This window comes from Poromitra crassiceps (genome assembly GCF_964638095.1).
Source record: "Poromitra crassiceps genome assembly, chromosome: 8".
NCBI classification, from domain to species: domain Eukaryota; kingdom Metazoa; phylum Chordata; class Actinopteri; order Beryciformes; family Melamphaidae; genus Poromitra; species Poromitra crassiceps.
This window is the reverse complement of record NC_139629.1, coordinates 5494845-5515214: the sequence shown is the minus strand read 5'-3', so window position 1 is coordinate 5515214 and position 20370 is coordinate 5494845. Positions and strand designations below refer to the sequence as shown.

General features: G+C 42.4%; 2 protein-coding genes across 2 annotated transcripts; both read right to left on the bottom strand.

Annotated features, from left to right (window-relative positions):
• Nucleotides 1-7713: 7713 nt before the first annotated feature.
• Nucleotides 7714-10440, bottom strand: klhl41a (kelch-like family member 41a; the record flags this gene model as incomplete). The annotated part of the gene is made up of 6 exons (XM_083641003.1): nucleotides 7714-7953; nucleotides 8104-8250; nucleotides 8601-8786; nucleotides 8889-8996; nucleotides 9114-9271; nucleotides 9355-10440. 6 exons carry the CDS (start codon nucleotides 10438-10440, stop codon nucleotides 7842-7844), a joined length of 1797 nt encoding a protein of 598 aa, XP_083497129.1. The 3' UTR covers nucleotides 7714-7841.
• Nucleotides 10441-11842: 1402 nt separating this feature from the next.
• On the bottom strand, nucleotides 11843-17792 carry bbs5 (Bardet-Biedl syndrome 5). Its single transcript, XM_083641422.1, has 12 exons — nucleotides 17653-17792; nucleotides 17263-17345; nucleotides 17112-17177; nucleotides 15268-15317; nucleotides 14913-15040; nucleotides 14637-14772; nucleotides 14378-14473; nucleotides 13553-13615; nucleotides 13299-13433; nucleotides 12943-13026; nucleotides 12120-12143; nucleotides 11843-11997 (listed from the first exon to the last, which is right to left on the bottom strand). Exons 1-12 carry the CDS (start codon nucleotides 17712-17714, stop codon nucleotides 11896-11898), a joined length of 1029 nt encoding a protein of 342 aa, XP_083497548.1. The 5' UTR covers nucleotides 17715-17792; the 3' UTR covers nucleotides 11843-11895.
• Between the last annotated feature and the right edge of the window lie 2578 nt (nucleotides 17793-20370).

Sequence of the window (20370 nt, the reverse complement as noted above, 5' to 3'; positions counted from 1 at the left end):
AACACAATTTGGTTAATCATATTGTTAAAACATTATTGTAGCTTGATATAGAGGCAATATTGATAGTGTGTGATTTGGCATTTGTCCAATTTATTGTGTAACTGAGAGTTGAAATCTGGTCTACACGAAAACTACATTTCAACGCATTTTATGTCACATGAAATATCATAAATATGGGACTATATTGGCTATGTGGTGCCAGCAAAAAGCTTCCAGGACACAACTATGGTTAATAGTTTAGCGCAATACTATAAAATAATGAATTGAGTTCCTGCAGCAATGTGCATGCGCAAGTAGGCTACTTAGTCGCTATAGCTCAGGGGTGGGCAACTATTTTTCATGGGGGGCCACATGAGAAATCCAGATTGTTGCCGGGGGCCGAACAAATATTGTCATGCCGTAATGGATGGGCAACTTTGATGATAGAGAGGGCCACAAAAAAAGTCCTTGCTACCAGATTTTGCTGAGGGCTGAACGGCGCCAGCGCGGGCATTTGAAGCCAGGTTTAGAGGAATAACTAATTTTAAATTAACAGTTGTGATGTCATTATTCAGTCTTAACCACCAATATTTGATCCTTTTCTCACTCACTCCTATGTCACCACACTCTCCCTGCAGGGCTTGAAATTAACTTTTTTCACCACCTGCCAATATGGCTGCTAGATTTTAAAGTTACCAGCCAATTAGAATTTCCACTATCCGAAATGTTTTTCTTGAAATAAACCAGAATATGAGTGGGTTAATTTAAGCATAAGTATCAGTAAGTGGCCGGGATTCTCAAAGCCTGTGTTGAGGGTCACACGAACATGCACTCTTGAAGCTAAATAAATCCAAAACCAACAAGTTAATTATTTAAATTTCTACCTCAATGTAGAACAGCCATTTCTTACACATGAGATTACTTTTGGCCTTTTAGTTATAAAGATTATTGAAAGATATTCCATATTCCAGACTGAAATGCTATAACAGAAGAATATTGGCCAGAATGACATGAACATTTGGACACTTATTCAGCGGGTATCTTGCATGTTGCGTTCAGGTGCACTTTAAAAAAAAAAAAAACTTTTTTTGCAATTCCATCGCGGGCCACACAGGGGGCCGTATGTTTCCCATGTGTGCTTTATAGTAACGTTCAGTCAGAACTCATTTATAATTAAGCCCATAGTTAATGAACTAATCATGTACAAAACACACACACAGTCACATATTTTATATACTGTATATGTTCTAAGCCAAATGTTTTCCATCACAGCTGCTTTTTACATGTATGGGATAATACAGGCTAATATACAAGGTGTCCCAAGCTCTGAGTCATTATAAACTCAATTAGCTACAGAAGCTAATGTTCACATTCAGTCCTTGTATATTTCTCTCATGTGTTCATCATTCCTTTCCTCCTCTGTGTGTGTGTGATTGAGAAATTAGATGCAGGTGGTGTTCATCCTAATTGGCCTGGTCAGGTGTCAGATTGCTGCTGGCTGATTGGCTGGTGGAGAGCATTTAAGCCAGCTGATGCCATCCTGTCACCCCTTGCTCTCCTCATTCCCAACGATGATGGCTGGTGTGCTGACTGCTGTGTTCTGTCAGGTAGGAACTGTGTGTAGACCTACTTTAGTAGTTCTGCAGAACTTTATTAAGATGTGTCTTTATCTTGGTAGACCTGTGCAGTCTAAACTGTAAATAGTTACCTTCCAGATCTACACTTTTGTACACTGTAAATAACACTTACCCAAGTAGCAGAAAGTAGAAGCCCTTTAGTTTTTTGTAACATTTTCTGATGTTTATTTTGTAGGAGCTTATAGGTAAGAGCTGTGTCTCTTATTTAATCCATCATTTTTTTTCTTAGGTAAATTTAAGGTTGGGGATTAGTTTGATTGGTTAGTTGTGTTGGGGCCATGCTGTGCTCTGAAACTAAACCTGCTACTTGTGAACTTGTGATGGTGGTTTGGCTGATCATCCTTGGGAGTGGGAGGAGTGGGGGCACTTTTGTGTTGCGGTCCGGTTCCCTGAGGCCGGTTCCTAACATAATTGGGTGCTCGTCTGCTTTTCTCATTCGTCAGCACGTCGTCTGTGTGTGTGTATATATACTGTATATTTTATGTTTGTCTGGTGGGCAGTCTTTGTGCAGGTGGTAAATGGTGTTAGTCAAGGTGCCTTTGCATGGAGCTGAGGAAGCTCATGGTGGTAAAGCTGGTGGAGATGTTTGTTGGAGGAGGAGCCGGTCAGAGGGGACCAGTAAGACTGAGGAGGGGCGTGACAAGGCAGGGCCGTCAGTAGCACCGTTTCTCCTCTTTCTGTGTAGACTGCTACCCTACAAGAGTCTCCGTACATAGACTTGCCTGTCACTCTGACTCCCAAGCCGTCTAAATCAGCGATACAGACGTATTTACAAGTGTCACAGAAACATTTCAAAGCCACATATTGAGAAGAAGAGTTCATAGTTTCTCGACGTCGGGGTTAGAAAGCTCGACGCTGCTCATAAATGCCTCTTTTCATCTGAAGTCTGTGCTGGTGATATTTTTTGCCGAGCTTTCGGCCAGAGTGGCGCTGTTGAGCGCTACGGCTGGGAGCTCTAACCTGGAAAAAATATCACCAGCACAGACTTAAGATGAAAAGAGGCATTTATGAGCAGCGTCGAGCTTTCTAACCCCGACGTCGAGAAGCGATGAACCCTTCTCAATATGTGGCTTTCAAATGCATCTGTATCACTGATTTAGACGGCTTGGGAGTCAGTCACAGGCAAGTCTATGTACGGAGACGGGACTCTTGTAGGGTAGCAGTCTACACAGAAAGGAGAAACGGTGCTACTGACGGCCCTGCCTTGTCACGCCCCTCCTCAGTCTTACTGGTCCCCTCTGACCGGCTCCTCCTCCAACAAACATCTCCACCAGCTTTACCACCATGAGCTTCCTCAGCTCCATGCACACCATTTACCACCTGCACAAAGACTGCCCACCAGACAAACATATTATATATATATATATATATATATATATATATATATATATATATATATATATATATATATACTCAGACGACGTGCTGACGAACGAGAAAAGCGGACGAGCCCCCAATTATGTTAGGAACCGGCCTCGGAACGGGACCGCAACACAAAAGTGCCCCCACTCTTCCCACTCCCAAGGATGATCAGCCAAACCACCATCACAAGTTAACAAGTCGCAGGTTTAGTTTCAGAGCACAGCATGGCCCCAACAAACTAATCCCCAACCTTAAACTTACCTAAAGAAAAGGATGGATTAAATAAGACAGCTCTCACCTATAAGCTCCTACCAAATAATGAGAAAATGTTACAAAAAACTAAAGGGCTTCTCCCTCCTACTTTACTTGGGTAAGATGTTAGTGTACAGAAGTGTAGAGCTGGAAGTAGCTATTTACAGTTTAGACTGCACAGGTCCACCAAGATAACACATCTTATAGTTCTGAAGAACGAAGTAGGCCAACACAGTTCCTACCTGACAGAACACAGGAAAGAGTCAACATAGTTGGGAGTACAATGAGTGGACTCATAGTTCAATTACACACTGAGGAAAGGAATGATGTGAACACATGACACTTACATGCTATAGCATAAAGAGTTTTGAATGATAGCCCCAAACTTTTATTTCACCAACTTCCTGTGTCTGCACTGTAAAATGGGTTGGGGATGCCATCCATTGCAGTCATTGCCACCGATGATGGCTGCTCTCCTGACTCTTTGTTCAGTCAGGTAGGCACTGTGTGTAGGCCTACTTTGGTAGTTCTTTAGAACTTGAAGAGCTGTCCTTGTCTAGGTAGACTTGTGCAGTCCAAACTGTAAATAGCTACCTTCCAAACTATACTATTTTACACTAAATAACTCTTACCCAAGTAGTAGGAGGGAGAAGCCCTTTAGTTTTGTAACATTCTCATGTTTATTTTGTAGGAGCTTAATAGGGTCTATTTTTTTTTTTATCCATCCTTTTCTTAGGTAAGTTTAAGGTTGGCGATTAGTTTGATTTGTTGATGTTGGGGCCATGCTGTGCTCTGAAACTAAACCTGGTACTTGTGAACTTGTGATGGTGGTTTGGCTGATCATCTTTGGGAGTGGGAAGAGAGGGGGCACTTTTGTGTTGCCGTCCCCTTCCCCGAGGCCGGTTCCTAACATAATTAGGGGGTCGCCCGCTTTTCTCGTTCGTCAGCACGTCGTCTGAGTATATATATATTTTATATGTTTGTCTGGTGGGCAGTCTTTGTGCAGGTGGTAAATGGTGTGCATGGAGCTGAGGAAGCTCATGGTGGTAAAGCTGGTGGAGAGAGAGGTTTGTTGGAGGAGGAGCCGGTCAGAGGGGACCAGTAAGACTGAGGAGGGGCGTGACAAGGCAGGGCCGTCAGTAGCACCGTTTCTCCTCTCTGTGTAGACTATGCTACCCTACAAGAGTCCCGTCTCCGTACATAGACTTGCCTGTCACTCTGACTCCGAAGCCGTCTAAATCAGTGATACAGACGTATTTACAAGTGTCACAGAAACATTTCAAAGCCACATATTGAGAAGAAGGGTTCATCGCTTCTCGACGTCGGAGTTAGAAAGCTTGACGCTGCTCATAAATGCCTCTTTTCATCTTAAGTCTGTGCTGGTGATATTTTTTCCAGGTTAGAGCTCTCAGCCGTCAGAGCGCTCAACAGCGCCACTCTGGCCAAAGGCTCGGTAAAAAATATCACCAGCACAGACTTCAGATGAAAAGAGGCATTTATGAGCAGCGTCGAGCTTTCTAACCCCGACGACGAGAAACTATGAACTCTTCTTCTATGTGGCTTTGAAATGTTTCTGTGACACTTGTAAATACGTCTGTATCGCTGATTTAGACGGCTTGGGAGTCAGAGTGACAGGCAAGTCTATGTACGGAGACTCTTGTAGGGTAGCAGTCTACACAGAAAGGAGAAACGGTGCTACTGACGGCCCTGCCTTGTCACGCCCCTCCTCAGTCTTACTGGTCCCCTCTGACCGGCTCCTCCTCCAACAAACATCTCCACCAGCTTTACCACCATGAGCTTCCTCAGCTCCATGCAAAGCCACCTTGACTAACACCATCTACCACCTGCACAAAGACTGCCCACCAGACAAACATATAAAATATATATACACACACTCACAGACGATGTGCTGACGAATGAGAAAAGCAGACGAGCACCCAATTATGTTAGGAACCGGCCTCGGGGAACGGGACCGCAACACAAAAGTGCCCCCACTCTTCCCACTCCCAAGGATGATCAGCCAAACCACCATCACAAGTTCACAAGTAGCAGGTTTAGTTTCAGAGCACAGCATGGCCCCAACACAACTAACCAATCAAACTAATCCCCAGCCTTAAATTTACCTAAGAAAAGAAAATGATGGATTAAATAAGAGACACAGCTCTTACCTATAAGCTCCTACAAAATAAACATCAGAAAATGTTACAAAAAACTAAAGGGCTTCTTCCCCTACTTTCTGCTACTTGGGTAAGTGTTATTTACAGTGTACAAAAGTGTAGATCTGGAAGGTAACTATTTACAGTTTAGACTGCACAGGTCTACCAAGATAAAGACACATCTTAATAAAGTTCTGCAGAACTACTAAAGTAGGTCTACACACAGTTCCTACCTGACAGAACACAGCAGTCAGCACAGCAGCCATCATCGTTGGGAATGAGGAGAGCAAGGGGCGACAGGATGGCATCAGCTGGCTTAATGCTCTCCACCAGCCAATCAGCCAGCAGCAATCTGACACCTGACCAGGCCAATTAGGATGAACACCACCTGCATCTCATTTCTCAATCACACACACACAGAGGAGGAAAGGAATGATGAACACATGAGAGAAATATACAAGGACTGAATGTGAACATTAGCTTCTGTAGCTAATTGAGTTTATAATGACTCAGAGCTTGGGACACCTTGTATATTAGCCTGTATTATCCCATACATGTAAAAAGCAGCTGTGATGGCAAAAAGTAGGCTTACAACATATACAGTATATAAAATATGTGACTGTGTGTGTGTTTTGTACATGATTAGTTCATTAACTATGGGCTTAATTATAAATGAGTTCTGACTGAACGTTACTATAAAGCACACATGGGCAACATACGGCCCCCCTGTGTGGCGGGTATGTGTTAGAGGGTACACACAGGAAAATACTGTCACAGAGGACTAAGAGATGATTTACCATCTAGCTACTGACTGACTTGCTGGTGTTAAATGAAGTTAACCTCTGAAGCATACAGCCTAGAGACTAGATGCACACAAACAACATAATTTTAGTCTGTTACATAATATAATAGTCTGTACACATCACATAAAATAACCTGTCCTCCCGATCGTTGAGTCTGTGGTATATTGCACAATCGTGTAGTCTACAAGTTGTGTGCGAGATAGAGTATATATGTGCCCAGCTCGCTACACATAAATGTATAGCTCACTCGGTAGAGCGCAGAGGCTTGAACGTGGTTCGAATCCCGTGTGCGGTGCTGCATTTTTAATTTAAGATCATGGTGAAATATGGTCTAAATGTGAACGTCAACGTCTGCAAATAGTCGGTGAAAAAACTTTCACTCTTGAACCTTTCTTGCACGTTTTTTCAACGTTGAACCTAAACGTTTTTTAAACGTCTTTTCAACCTAAAAATGCTCGCTGGGTAAAGCTATACTTCAGTGTGCGGTGGTACCTTCTTTTGTTTTGTGCCTTTGTACCTGCAACCTACCAGCACCTGATCATTCCACTGGCTGTGCGTGGGGACTCTCCTTTCACTTTATATATATATATAACAACATTTAGAGGTTTACAATACAGAATGTTTAAGAATGCTGGATATAACATCCTTCCCACCCAGAAACATAGTGCAGTTATATATTACAAAATATTACACAGATAAGAGTCAGTTATTGAAAACAAAGATATGATTGCTTACATTGTAGTACATTCTTAAAGGTTTGACACCACTGTTTTGCGCCATATACAGTAATCTATTAACTGACATCGCCATCCAAATAGTACTGAGTAAGCTTAGTATGAGTGAGGGAATGCGAAGATTGTCAATGAGCTGCTTTTTTTTTTTTTTGCCACTTTCAAACCAACGAATAAGGCGAGACTTTGCTGGAGCTAAACGGCTATGAAAGCATCATTTGATTGATATTAGTTTGTTCCATTCAAGTGCAAATACTGGCTACACATGAGCCTAAAGTTTTTGACCATGAACAATACCGGACAGTTGCTGTTCTCTTGTGAGATATTCTGCCAAGACCAAATTGCAGCCTCTGTCCTTCCGTGATTTGGCAGTGTGTTTACATGTATGGCATGTTGCTAATGATTGGGGGTGTAGTGTGACAACGTGGATAAAAACCTTTTGACGTTTCACTACTATATTTAAACCTTTAGGGTAATTTCAGGGAAGGTGTTCTGACTAATTATGCTTATCAAATCTCATAACAAGAGCAACCTTGTATTGAAATGATGTCTTGGTCATAAGAAGGCACTGGGTTTTACAGTAGGAACACTCATTTCCTGGGTAGTGAGAAATGTCATCTACCATCCATATTATCTGATAATTACCTAATCTAAAATCCCATCGAAATGAAGTGATCCACAATAACTGATATCTAGAGCTATTAGCTATAATGCTACATATTAAAGACATTAAGCCAATGAAAACTGAAATAAGTTTCATTAAAAAAAATTACAAACACCCACAACAGAATGGGGACATTAGCTGTGGTACTTTAAAATGCTAAATGATGATTGTTAGCCACTACTCAAAATAAAAAACAAATACAATATTGTTGCTAACAAGTGGACACTGAAAGTTCATTGTTTTTCCCTGAACTGTTGTTACAGTTTGGGCATTCTGGCTGCATTCAGGCGCATGGACACACAAGAAGCTCCAGCTGCGTAGCGCATCTCCTTTATCATCCCTGTCCACTGTTTCTTATCGTCTTCGTACCTGGTGGTAAGAGAGTTGAAAGATGTTACTGTACAGCACAGTTGACAAAGCCTATCCTAGATTCTCTTGAAATCAGAGGACTGCACAAAAAGGCAACAAATCAATATCCTATATATTTGTTATAGCCTAGTATAAAGAGGGAACACATACTGCCAGATGTCAATGATTTCACTGGGTGCACACTCTTTGTTCTCCATCTCCACGACGGCGAAGCCTCCTATGGCATACAGCAGGCCTCCACAGCTGACCAGGTTGACTGAGCTCCTCTCCTGGGGAAAGTCTGTGAAGGGCGACCACCTGGAACAAGGTACACTTGACTTTGATTCATGTGATCGCTAAGCTGTTTACTTTCTAGTGAGAATGTGTTTCAGGTTTATATCTGGGCCAGAAACATCTGAACTCAGTCATGTCAAATTTGTGTTTGTGGATTTGATCACACAGTCACTGTATGTTTATATACTATATTTACTACATGATTGGAGAGATGACACAAGGCACTGCATCAAGATCACATTGTACAGTATCTTATATCAATATTGATTTGAGGCATCTAAAGGTATTAAAAAGCTAATATATATATATATATATACTGTATATATATATATATACTGTGTGTGTGTATATATATATATGATTAAAGCACATACTTGTTGGTTCCAAAGTCATAGGCTTCACATGCAGCTGTGAGTCCATCTTCATTCACTCCTCCAGCCACAATGATCTTCCCATCGTGGAGAACTGCCCCAAACATGCACCTGGGAGTCGTCATAGAGGCCACCTCCTTCCACTCCGACTTCTTGTGGTTGTATGCAAACATCTTACTGATTGCTTTACTGCATCAGTAAGACAAAACGATTGACAAGATTAAATTCACGTGAAAATCAGATTCCAATCACACACAAATAGAATGGTCTTGCCTATAATAGCACTCTTACTTGTCATCTGTTTTGCCTCCGATACAATACACCAGCCCGTTCTCAGAGACGACACTGTGGCCATGGAGTTTCAGAGGCAACTTTTTGGTTTCAGTCCACTTCATTTTGCTAGTGGACAGATGAGGGAACATCTTATACAAATGGATCCGAATACACTGAATAATAAAAATGTCCAAATGGTTGATTATCAACCATTTGGGACATTTCTCAATGATAGGTACTCACTCAGTGTCATAACACCAAACAGTGTCGTGAGACTCATTGGACTCCAGATCTTTCCCTGCTACAGCAAAGATGAGGTTCTCAAATTCTCCCATGGCGAACAGACATCTTGGGGAGGGCATGGGTGGCAGAGCAGTCCAGTCACCAGCAAGGCTGTCCAGCTGAAACAGACACACTTTTGTAAACAAAGTCATGCTCAGTACATCAACAACAACAAAAGTAAATCAAATGCATTTGTTTCTACCTGATAGAAGTAACACTGCAATGGATTCTCTTTGTCCTCTTCGTCTACAAACAATCCTCCCAAGACATAGAGATGATTCTTCCTTGATGCCAGACTGACATGATTACGGGGGATTTGCTCGGCCATTGCAGCAAGAAAACACTCGTTCTCCATTCCATCGTAGGCCACTGCAGCATTGTCACTGATCATCAACACCATGTTTTTGGCGTACATGCCGTATCGACGGGTGTCATTCAGGTGGCCGGGCAACTTGCTGTCCTCTCCTCCTTCATCGTCCTGTCCCTTTTTTGTCTCCGGGAGTTTCCCTGCAAAGGCATCCTTGATTTCTTTGATTATTTTGCCCACCTCAGGATCAGCCTTGATAATGTCGTCCTTCTCCACCTTTTCCTTGAAATACTTCTCCGGGAGCAAACGGAAACGAACGCACTCCAAGGCCTCGCTCAAGCTTTTTGTGCGGTTCTCCTTATCCTTCCTGATCCACTTCATGAGAGACTCAAACACGACCTCCTCTTTCTCTACATTCAGGGTGTCTGCTCCCATAATAGCAAAGAGTTCATGAGAGGCGAGCTCAAAGAACTCCTCGTCCTTGGCCATGGTTTCAAAGCGATCTGCGATGTAGTCTCGAGCGGCACCTGCCAGTCTGGGGCAGCTGAGCATCAGTCCCAGTCTGAAGATGGCAAGGCAGTTTTTCTTTGACAGCTTCTTCTGGAGATAATTCACACAGACGGTGAAGACCGAGGGGATCTGGAAGCGGTTTGCGACAGCAAAAATATCCTGCACGTTATCGTCGTTGATGTCAATCTCTGCAGAATACATGTAATTCACTATCATCTCCATAATAGTGGGGTCCAGATTCTCCAGAACAACCTCCTTACTGGCCAGGTCCTTCCCATCTTCTGTGAAGTAAAGCTCGCGGAAATACGGACTGCATGCTGCCAGGATGAGCTTATGGCAGGGGAAGGATCTGTCTCCGACCTTGAGAATACAGTCAATGAACTTGTTCTCATTCAGAAGCTCTTTGAGGCCATCCTGGAGCAAGGTGCTCTGAAACAGGCGCAGATCTTCCCTCAAGCCTTTGGGATCCATGCTGAATGAAAGCAAAGGGACGGAAGAGAGGCAGTTGGCACCTCGCTGTCCTGACGGGTGAAGACAGAGAACTATAGACAGTCACGTCTGAAGCCACCTCAATATAACCGTGCTCCTCTAAATATAGCAAGCCACCCCATTCAGGAGGAATTCAGGTTGGCCAAATCGGAAAGCGGTCTGCATCACAGCTGTCATAACAGCCAAAACAACTGTGGATCCTCGTCACCCTAGTGATGAGCAACAACAATGTGACATGACCATACAGAAATAACCTGTGAGTGTAATTTCATTTACTCGCATCTGTCCATCTAGAAGGGTGAAAAGACAGGCTTTCAAGGAATGCCAGAAAAACAATACAATTAAACATTTGTCATAATGGCAGGATCCTTAGATATATCCTACCCGAGACATTCAGAGCTATTTACTCGAAGCGTGTGTATTTTAAGAACATCTAAGTAAGTGAGTGGAGTGAGTCACAATTCATTGATAGAAACGACAAGTTTCCTAAGCATAGAGTTATGGGATCAGTTGTGTGATTCATTGTATGTGTGCGAGCGAGTCTATCCATGGGAGAATGACCTTACGAGTAGACACCGGGGGCAGTGAGCAGCTGCTGCCACAGCAGGTGACAAGTTTGTTCTGTTGGGCTACTTGTAAAATTCTTCAGCTTCTTTTGTAGTTTTGTATTTAGCCTGAGATCATTGTGATGAGTTGAGATCACGGTGCTCCCCCACATTAAAATGTGAAATGTAAAAAAGAAAAAGAAAAGAGGATGCACTCCTTAAAATATATCTACAGTACACACATTTATTCTGTTTACTTAATAAACAAAAAATACATTGTAATTCACATATTGCCTACAGAAGATACTTTATAGAATAATTTTCTTATTACAAATAGGATCTATGTACAACTTTTACTCTCACCTATATATACTGTATAAATACAATATAATTGCATATGTCTTAGTACATGTCAAGTACATACTCTAGGACAGGGATACTCAACTTGCTTTGCCCGGGGGCCACTTTTGTGAAATGATAGAAGGCCAGGGGCCAGTTAATAAACAAACAATATACATTTTTCTGTAGCGGATTGTAGGTTTTTGGGGTGTCTGAGTTTAGTCTGACAATGTTGTGCACACCGGATAGTTAGTTAGGTTAAGTACATACATAAGTGCCTGGGTAGCGAGCAGACAGCAGTATTTGACAATTTAGTAGCTAAATCATAGATTATTGAAAGATATTCCATAGTCCAGACTGAAATGTTATAACAGAAGTGGATTGGCCAGAATGACATGAACATTTGGACACTTAAGCGGGTATCTTGCATGTTGCGTTCAGGTGCACTGTAAAAAAAAAAATGCAATTCCATCGCGGGCCACACAGGGGGGCGCCACAAGTTGAGTATTACTGCTCTAGGACATACATAAGTAAAACTTTGTTTAGTAGTATTTCAGCCCATAACTTCCCATAGCCCTTGAAGTGTGAAGCCTTCCTTCAGCTTTTCAATGGCAATGCCCAGCTGCTCTGAGAACACCGGCTCCCGGTCTTGTTGCTTTGGAATGACAGTAAACAAATTAAAAGTGAGAAGAGGATTTAGACAACAAAAGATAACGCATAATGTAAATTTGGGGTATACAATTCCAGCTGAGGATGAAGTTGGTTGTGAGATTTTACCTTATTGCCATCAGCAAAGTAGGCCTGAAAACAAGCAAACACAATATCACACACAATTCACACAACTGAGTAAAATAACTGGATTTTTCTACGATGATAGGTTACTGCTCTATGATGACCAGCAAACAGGAGCACTAGGCAACATAAATTCATGCTTGTGTCTCATTACGTTGGAGGGCAACGTAGCCTGTGCAGCTATTCCGAGAGTGTGAAAACCAAACTGTAGAGTCCCAGGGGCAGGATGAGTGCAAGGCTGGGTAGAGGCCACGGCACAGGGCACACGCATGCAGGCAGACGCACGCACGCACGCACACAGGCAGGCAGGCACACGCGCACGCATGCACACTAGGGTTGTCAAAAGTATCGATAGTATTGATAAAAGTCAATACTAAACATTTGAAACGGATACAATACATGTACTCATTTGCAACTGTATCAATATCAGTAGTGCGTTCTCTTAATGAAAAATCAAACATACCACTGATTTGTCCCTCTCTGTCATTGGTGGGTATATTTTGCTTCAACAAGTTCAAAGTATTCTGATAGGCTGATGACTAGAGCAGGGGTAATCTGCTGTGTTATGATAGGCTGATGACTAGAGCAGGGGTAATCTGTGTAAGGTCAAAGTTTTTAATGAGTTTTATCAGGTCTAGATTATGGAGAAGCGTGCATCTGTCTGTCCATCTGTCTTTGTTTATTTTTTATGCCTCTTGATGTGTTGTCATCGCACCGCATGGTATTGAAAATGGTATCGAGTATCGATATTTTCCTGGGTATCGGTATCGAAGTAGAAATTCTAGTATCGTGACACACACACACTCACAGTGAAAGCATCAGTCTGCTCATCAGGTTCAATCTCCACATCGTCGGGGGGCTGCTCCACCGTGAGCTCCTCCAGTGGCTGGGGCTGCGAGCAGTGTTGGGGAAAAATAGACAGAGCTATGACAACAACATCAACCGAACTGGGGGAAAGGTGAGACACACCAAGTATTCAGTCAAAGTTCTATATGGGAATGTAAACACACAAAAATGACACAGCAATATAATAACATTGTAATGGATTGTAATTCGTGTTTCCCCCCCCCCTGGTGTCCAGCTTCAGCAAGTGACTCTTTCTTAGCTGTTTTTATGTTATACTGAAGAGTTGTTCAGGGTCAGTCATTGAGCGTGCATGCCTACCTTTTCCTCCATTTCATAGTCCACTCCAAAGATAGGGTTTGCAGAGTACACCTTATGCAACGAGTTGATCTCCTTCACTGCATCTTGAAGCTTATCCATTGGGTCGATCTTAAATCCAAGCACATAGCCTCCGGTCTAAAACCAAGAAGACGGTGTGTGTTTGTGTCAAAATATGAGCTCAATTAGCTCAAGTTAGCAAGACTCAAACAGCAGGAAAACAACAACAGCAGCTAAACAGAATTAGAAGAAGTTACCTGCTGTGAACTCTCGATCACCAAAGCCAAGCCAAACTTCGAGTCTCTTATTCTGATAGAACGCTTTTAGGAAGAGAAATTGAAAAGTTAGATTTGTATTTTGAACTGGAAAAAATATATGATTCCCCCAAACAAACAAGTGTGCTTTAGGTGCTCAGGTGTGTGTGTGTGTGTGCGCGAGCACACGCACGCGTGGGTGTAATTTTGTGAGGAAATAAATAAAATAGAGCCACCGATTACCAGATAAAGCAGAACCTTGTTTAAAACTGTACAGATCACTGCATTTTTACCTAATGATACCTAACTCATTCGATTGACAAGTCAGTTAGAAAGTCTGAGGTTTCAGCAATCTCCGACACGGGATGGCTCTTGCCAAGAAACAAATTCTGAAGGAATGGAAGTCCTCCTCTCCACCTTATTTTCAGCTGTGGCTGACAGACAAGGTCTCAATTATACGTATGGAGAGACTCCGGTTCCAGAGGACCAATTCATTGAAGACATTTTTTTTTATCTGGGACCCGTTCCTGACCCATTTTGACGAGGTTAAAAACGACAAGTGACTCACCCGGCCGATTTCTTATGGACCACTTGTAGTGGATCCCATGCACAGTATTTTTTGTAAGCACATAAGCATTTTATGTGACTGGTAGCATCACTTTGTAATATTGTAATGTTGAAAATGTATGTACTGTATATATATTTCTTCTTCTTTTTTCCTTTTCCTGTCTGAGTCTGTTCTTGTTTTTCATGTTCTGAAAAACCGCAAAATAAAATATTGGGGGAAAAAGTTTGGATAAGCCATGTTCTTTAGTGCACCATACTTACGATCTGGAGATAAGGAATGCTGACATTGAAGCTCTCGTTCATGTTGGCATGCCACACGATCCGAACATTGGTGATAAAGAAGGTTCCAAGATTACCCTACAAGAAAGAAACCCAAGAAGACTGTGACATGGACTGCATTTACAAGCAAACTTACAATCAGGTAACAAAAGTCAGTCAGTGATATTAAAAAGGATTTATCTCAAATAATCGCATCAAACACATCAGTGCAGCAGACACATTTCAGGAAGAACCACAGTACCTGGTCACTGGATAAATTCCAAACTCCGTTAATTTTATCATAAACTTGCTCCCGAGGCAGGAGGCGGAGCTGCTTATTTTGAATAAGTGCGCCCCGCAGTTTCAGATCCCGGTACATTTTGGAGGTCTCATAGGCTCTATAAGAAAACAATATACATACATATATATATATATATATATAGTACAGTGCAGCTATTTATGTTGTTGTTGTATTATTGAGATGACATTCACTTTGATATGTGGCATGATGTAAGAGAATTAAACAATATTTGTATACCTGTGTACAGAAATGACAGAAGTGAATAGCCGTGGACTTCCTGGAACCACATTTGTGAAAATGAACTCAAATCTTGTGTTGTTGGACTTTGTCAAGATGTACAGCGCTTCGGTCTGGCCTCGCAGTTTCTGAGAAAGACCAAATCATGTAACTAACGTGTCAGTCTTTATGAGTTCTATTTCATTTAGCACTCCCATCTGTGTTTCAAATTGATTGCTTGAGCTTTTGAGGTGGTAAAACATTCATTAATGTTGGTAATTAAGTTTGTCAAATCTGAAGTAAAACAGTGTGTAAACATTACTGGTCAAATACATTTTAATAACTAATAAATTAAAGAAATGCCAGGTTTACTTACTGAGTTAGCTGTCCTTGTTGTGATGTTAATGATGGAATTGTAACCCACAGCTGGAAAAACATTATTCATATTCATTACTCAAGTATTCATGCCTTAAATTGCCCCTTGCGGGACTAATAAAGTTTTTTGAATTGAATTGAATTGAATTGGAAAAACATAAAGTAAAAACATCACTGATTTAGAATCAGAATCAGCTTTATTGGCCAAGTATGTAGACATACGAGGAATTTGACTCCGGTATACGCATACGGTTTACATTTAGGTTAGGCCTTTTCTTCATGTGGCTTCACACTTGGCATCTTTTTTTTTGAGTGGGGGCCGGGGGGGTTCTTATCTGGAGGAAACCCCAGGGGAACACAGGGAGAACATGCAAACGCCACACAGAAAGAGCCTTTTTGACGAGCCCACCTAGGCAGTAGGCACTGAGGACATGAGGATGGGGACACACCCTCAGCGCCCACAGCATCCCAGACGGGAATCGAACCCGCTACCACTGTGTCACTGTGCCCCCCCCCCCCCCCCCCCCCCCCCACACTTGGCATCTTAACACAGTGCCGTTTTGGTTTTTTACACATAATACACTCTTATATTTTTATGCCTCTGGCGTCGATAGCCAGGCCGGAGGCATTATGGTTTTGGGTTGTCCATACGTACGTACGTGCATCTGTCTGTCCGTCCGTCCGATGTTCGTTAACGCGATATCTGAGGAACGCCTTGGCGGAATTTCTTCCAATTTGGCTCAAACGTCAACTTGGACTCTAGGATGAACTGATTAGATTTTGGTGGTCAAAGGTCAAGGTCACTGTGGCCTCACAACTGCTCCTTTCATGCTCGTTAGCGCGATATCTCAGGAACACCATGACGGAATTTCATCAAATTTGCCTCAAACGTCCACTTGGACTCAAGGATGAACTGATTTGATTTTGGTGGTCAAAGTTCAAGGTCACTGTGACCTCACGACCGCCCGTTTCACGCTCGTTAATACGATATCTCAGGAACGCCTTGAAGGAATTTCTTAGAATTTGGCTCAAACGTCCACTTGGACTCAAGGATGAACTAATTCGATTTTGGGCTTCAAAGGTCAAGTTCAAGGTCACTGTGACCTCATGAATGCCATTTTCCAGCTCATTAATATGATATCTCAGGAACGCCTTGACGGAATGTCTTAGAACTTGGCTCAAACATCCACTTGGACTCAAGGAAAAACTGATTACATTTTGGTGGTCAAGGTCAAGCCAAGGTCACTGTAACCTCACGAACGCCATTTCCAAGCTCATTCACGCAATATCTCATTGACGCCTTGACGGAATTTCTTCACATTTGGCTCAAAATTCTTGACAGACATGGATGTCGACTGCTCACTTGTTGGTGGAGGCATACTGTATATCCACAACGCGGTCGTTCTAGTTTTCATAGTGCTGACGAAAAGGACATTTGGAATCTCCAATTTCCACAATTTTGGAGCCACATAATAGTTTGCAATTGATGATTGTACTTTTATGCCAGAGTTCAAATGAATGTTCAGCAAATGTTGCATTTAACCAAATTCAAAAAGGCCATTCTATATTTTTTGATCATTAGTATGTGCAGTGAAAACAGTTGAGTATTTTAATAGATATGACAAAATGATGTATGGAGACATGAATTTTCTATCTTGTGGTGGTTTCACTTGAGGTGGTTCTACTTGAAAAGAAGAAGTACTGACTGACTAGAAAGAGGCCATTACAATATGTGTAATTCCAAGAGAGGGCAGGCATATCTACAAGTAACGGATAGAGTATGATCAATGAATGATCAAACCCCAACTTAAGTACAATTCTGTGCATGCAACTGACTGTACTCACACAAATTGACTCTTGGCAGGGCCAAAGAATGCCAGATGATCCTCAGGTTGGTTACTAAGAGTCTTCCTGCAAAATAAAGTGGGCGTGATCAACAGTTGTTTTGTTATGCCCAGACACAAAGTGTTTTCTAGGTATCGTCCAATTGATCTACCCCGATCTCCGTTGTTTCCCTTCGTGTCCTCTATAGAGTCAAGGCAGTCTATCAACACCTCTCCTGGGCGAGTTTTCATCTGCCTGTATGATTGAAAGATAGATTGTGTTAAGATTCAGTGATGCTCGCAGTCTCAGATGAGATGATTAGCGATATGACTTGTAAGACATCTCTAAAAGGGAATATATTGACTTGTAAACAACAGTAGTGTCCCCAATAAATAACGTTAAAAACGATAACCGATCATGCCCCCCCCCCCCTCCCCTTTTTTTTACAGCAAGCAATCAGGAGAATTTTGTTAGCTTCAGTTAGCTACTGAGGTAGCGTTAGCTTAGCTGGTGTGAGCTAACTGGCTGCAGAAGGGACATGCAATGATGTAACGTTACTCACTGTGCTGTGATGTCGAATCTAACGTCTCTGTCTTCCCAAAGAGCATCCAAAATAGACGCCATGATTGCAGGTTTACAATCTCTCTGTTATGTTATATCACGGCACGTACACCACTTTTTGTTAGCTGTTTAGCTAATCTGCAATATCCACCCCCGCGTCAGAATCACCATAGCAACAGACGGCAAATAGAAGCGATATTCTTTCCCAGGATGGCGAAGGCATGACCCGCCCTTCTCTGTCTCCGATTGGCCTAGAAAGTGACCTCGCGTCACTTGGTATCGCGTATGCAGGCACAGGCAGGAAGACAGAAGAAGACCCGCCCCGGTGGCCTGTGCTGCAGTGTTTTCGTTCCCCCACAGAAATGCAACAGTAGACCTATTGGATCAGTACAAGCATAGATATGAGTACAAGCCCCCAGGAATAGCGCTGGGATGTGAAGCCATTTGAACATGGTGGCGAAGCTCTGTATTGCAAGTCACGTGACGCCATGCAGCCCAGAAGCGTGATTTCTAACCCCACATAGGATAAGCAATAACCACGCCCTGTGGCGCCGGGATTGGCCAGGAGCATTGAAGCTTGGGAACTAATAATGGTGCGTTCCTTTATCGCAAAATAACTGGGATGTGGAGGCTAAATGACATCACATCCGTTTTGTTAGCGTTCCATTTGCAGAAAACTTGAGCTGGGAAGTTCACTGTTCATTGGTCAGATCCAGTCGCTAGCCAGGCTAGCCATTGTTAGCCATTGTTAGCAATAAATTTGACAACATGGCATTTCGCGGCAATTTGCGCATACAAACACTGCAGCCTCATGTCCACACAGATAGATGTTAGGCAGTGCTGTGTGTACAGCTGATTTAATGAGACACAAACAAAACAGAAGTGCTAAACAACATTACTACGATTATACTACTACTGTTGTTGCGCGGCGCAGCCATCTTGGATTTTTGAGGTTGGGGCTGCTGAGACCATGCTGATCGTGCATTCCTTTATAACTGGGGACTGGTAATCTTACGACTTCAAAGGTCATGAGCTGGGCGGTGACGTCATCAGAGCTGGTATGTCCCATTCCAAACTCGTAGGAGTCTCAGCAACTCCTACGAGTTTGGAATGGGACATACCAGCTCTGATGACGTCACCGCCCAGCTCATGACCTTTGAAGTCGTAAGATTACCAGTCCCCAGTCAGGGATCGCGGAACCGCCCGGGCCACCCGGGCCGCGGCCCGGGTACTTTTCAGTTCCCCCCAATTATTATAGTGCGTTCCTTTATCGCAAAATAACTGGGATGTGGAGGCTAAATGACATCACATCCGTTTTGTTAGCGTTCCATTTGCAGAAAACTTGAGCTGGGAAGTTCACTGTTCATTGGTCAGATCCAGTCGCTAGCCAGGCTAGCCATTGTTAGCAATAACAATTGACAACATGGCATTTCGCGGCATTTTGCGCATACAAACACTGCAGCCTCATGTCCACACAGATAGATGTTAGGCAGTGCTGTGTGTACAGCTGATTTAATGAGACCCAAACAAAACAGAAGTGCTAAACAACATTACTATGATTACTACTACTGTTGTTGCGTGGCGCAGCCATCTTGGATTTTTGAGGTTGGGGCTGCTGAGACTCCTACGAGTTTGGAATGGGAAATACCAGCTCTGATGATGTCACCGCCCAACTCATGACCTTTGAAGTCGTAAGATTACCAGTCCCCAGTTATAAAGGAATGCACGATTATTATTTTATTTATTTATTTTTTAGATTTTTTTTAGATTTTTTTTTTTTACAATTAAACCTCATTTACTTATTACACTCGACTGGTTGTTTTTCAGATGTGATGTGAATCTAAAGTGAACTAAACAAGTCAGATCCACTATAAATGTTTTTCAGTAGATGCTGTGATGTAGCCACAAGAAAGGTGCAATATTAATGTTTTTCAGGAGATGGCGATGTTGCTAGCTATAGGTTCTAAACAAGAAATGTGGTTCAAATGTTTACAGTAGTTTTCCTTTCTTGCTGCACTACAATGTTACAATGCTGTGAGACAGGCCCGGCGTTGGAGGGGGGCCTGACCGGGCCGGGCCCCCCCATTCCCTAAACTGGCCCCCCCATTCAATTTTTTTTTTTTTTTTGTGTGTGTGCTAAAAACGTTTTTCCGTTTTTCTGTTTTAAAGTTTAAAACGGAATCTGGCTGTCATTAGGCATTGATTAACTGAATGCTATTGCTAACTGTTACTTTGAACCTCCATTTGCAATGATTCTGGCTGGATATTAATTAACTATTGTAAATTTGTCACAATGAATGCAATTTGTGCACAATGTGTAAATACATTTAATATTAATTGTTTAGGCCTATTTGTAAAGTCACAACACATTAGAGATGTGTGTAGTTCCTCATAGATTTAGCCTCTTCCTTTTGCTCTCAAATGCACCAGTTTGACGAATTTTACTTTAAAATGTACAAAATCTTCTTCCGGGGGAGAATCCCCCCGGACCCCCCTTGGCCCCCCCAAGCTAGGGGCAGGCCCCCTCTGTAATTTGGTTCTGGAGCCGGGCCTGCTGTGAGACGGAGCTAAACACAAAAGATGCAATATTAATAGTTTTTCATGAGATACTCAGTATTTAATATTAATACTAATAATAATAATAGAAAAGGAGAAGATACTGAATAATGACATCACAACAGTATAATCCTAATGTTAATTTAAAATTAAATATTCTTCT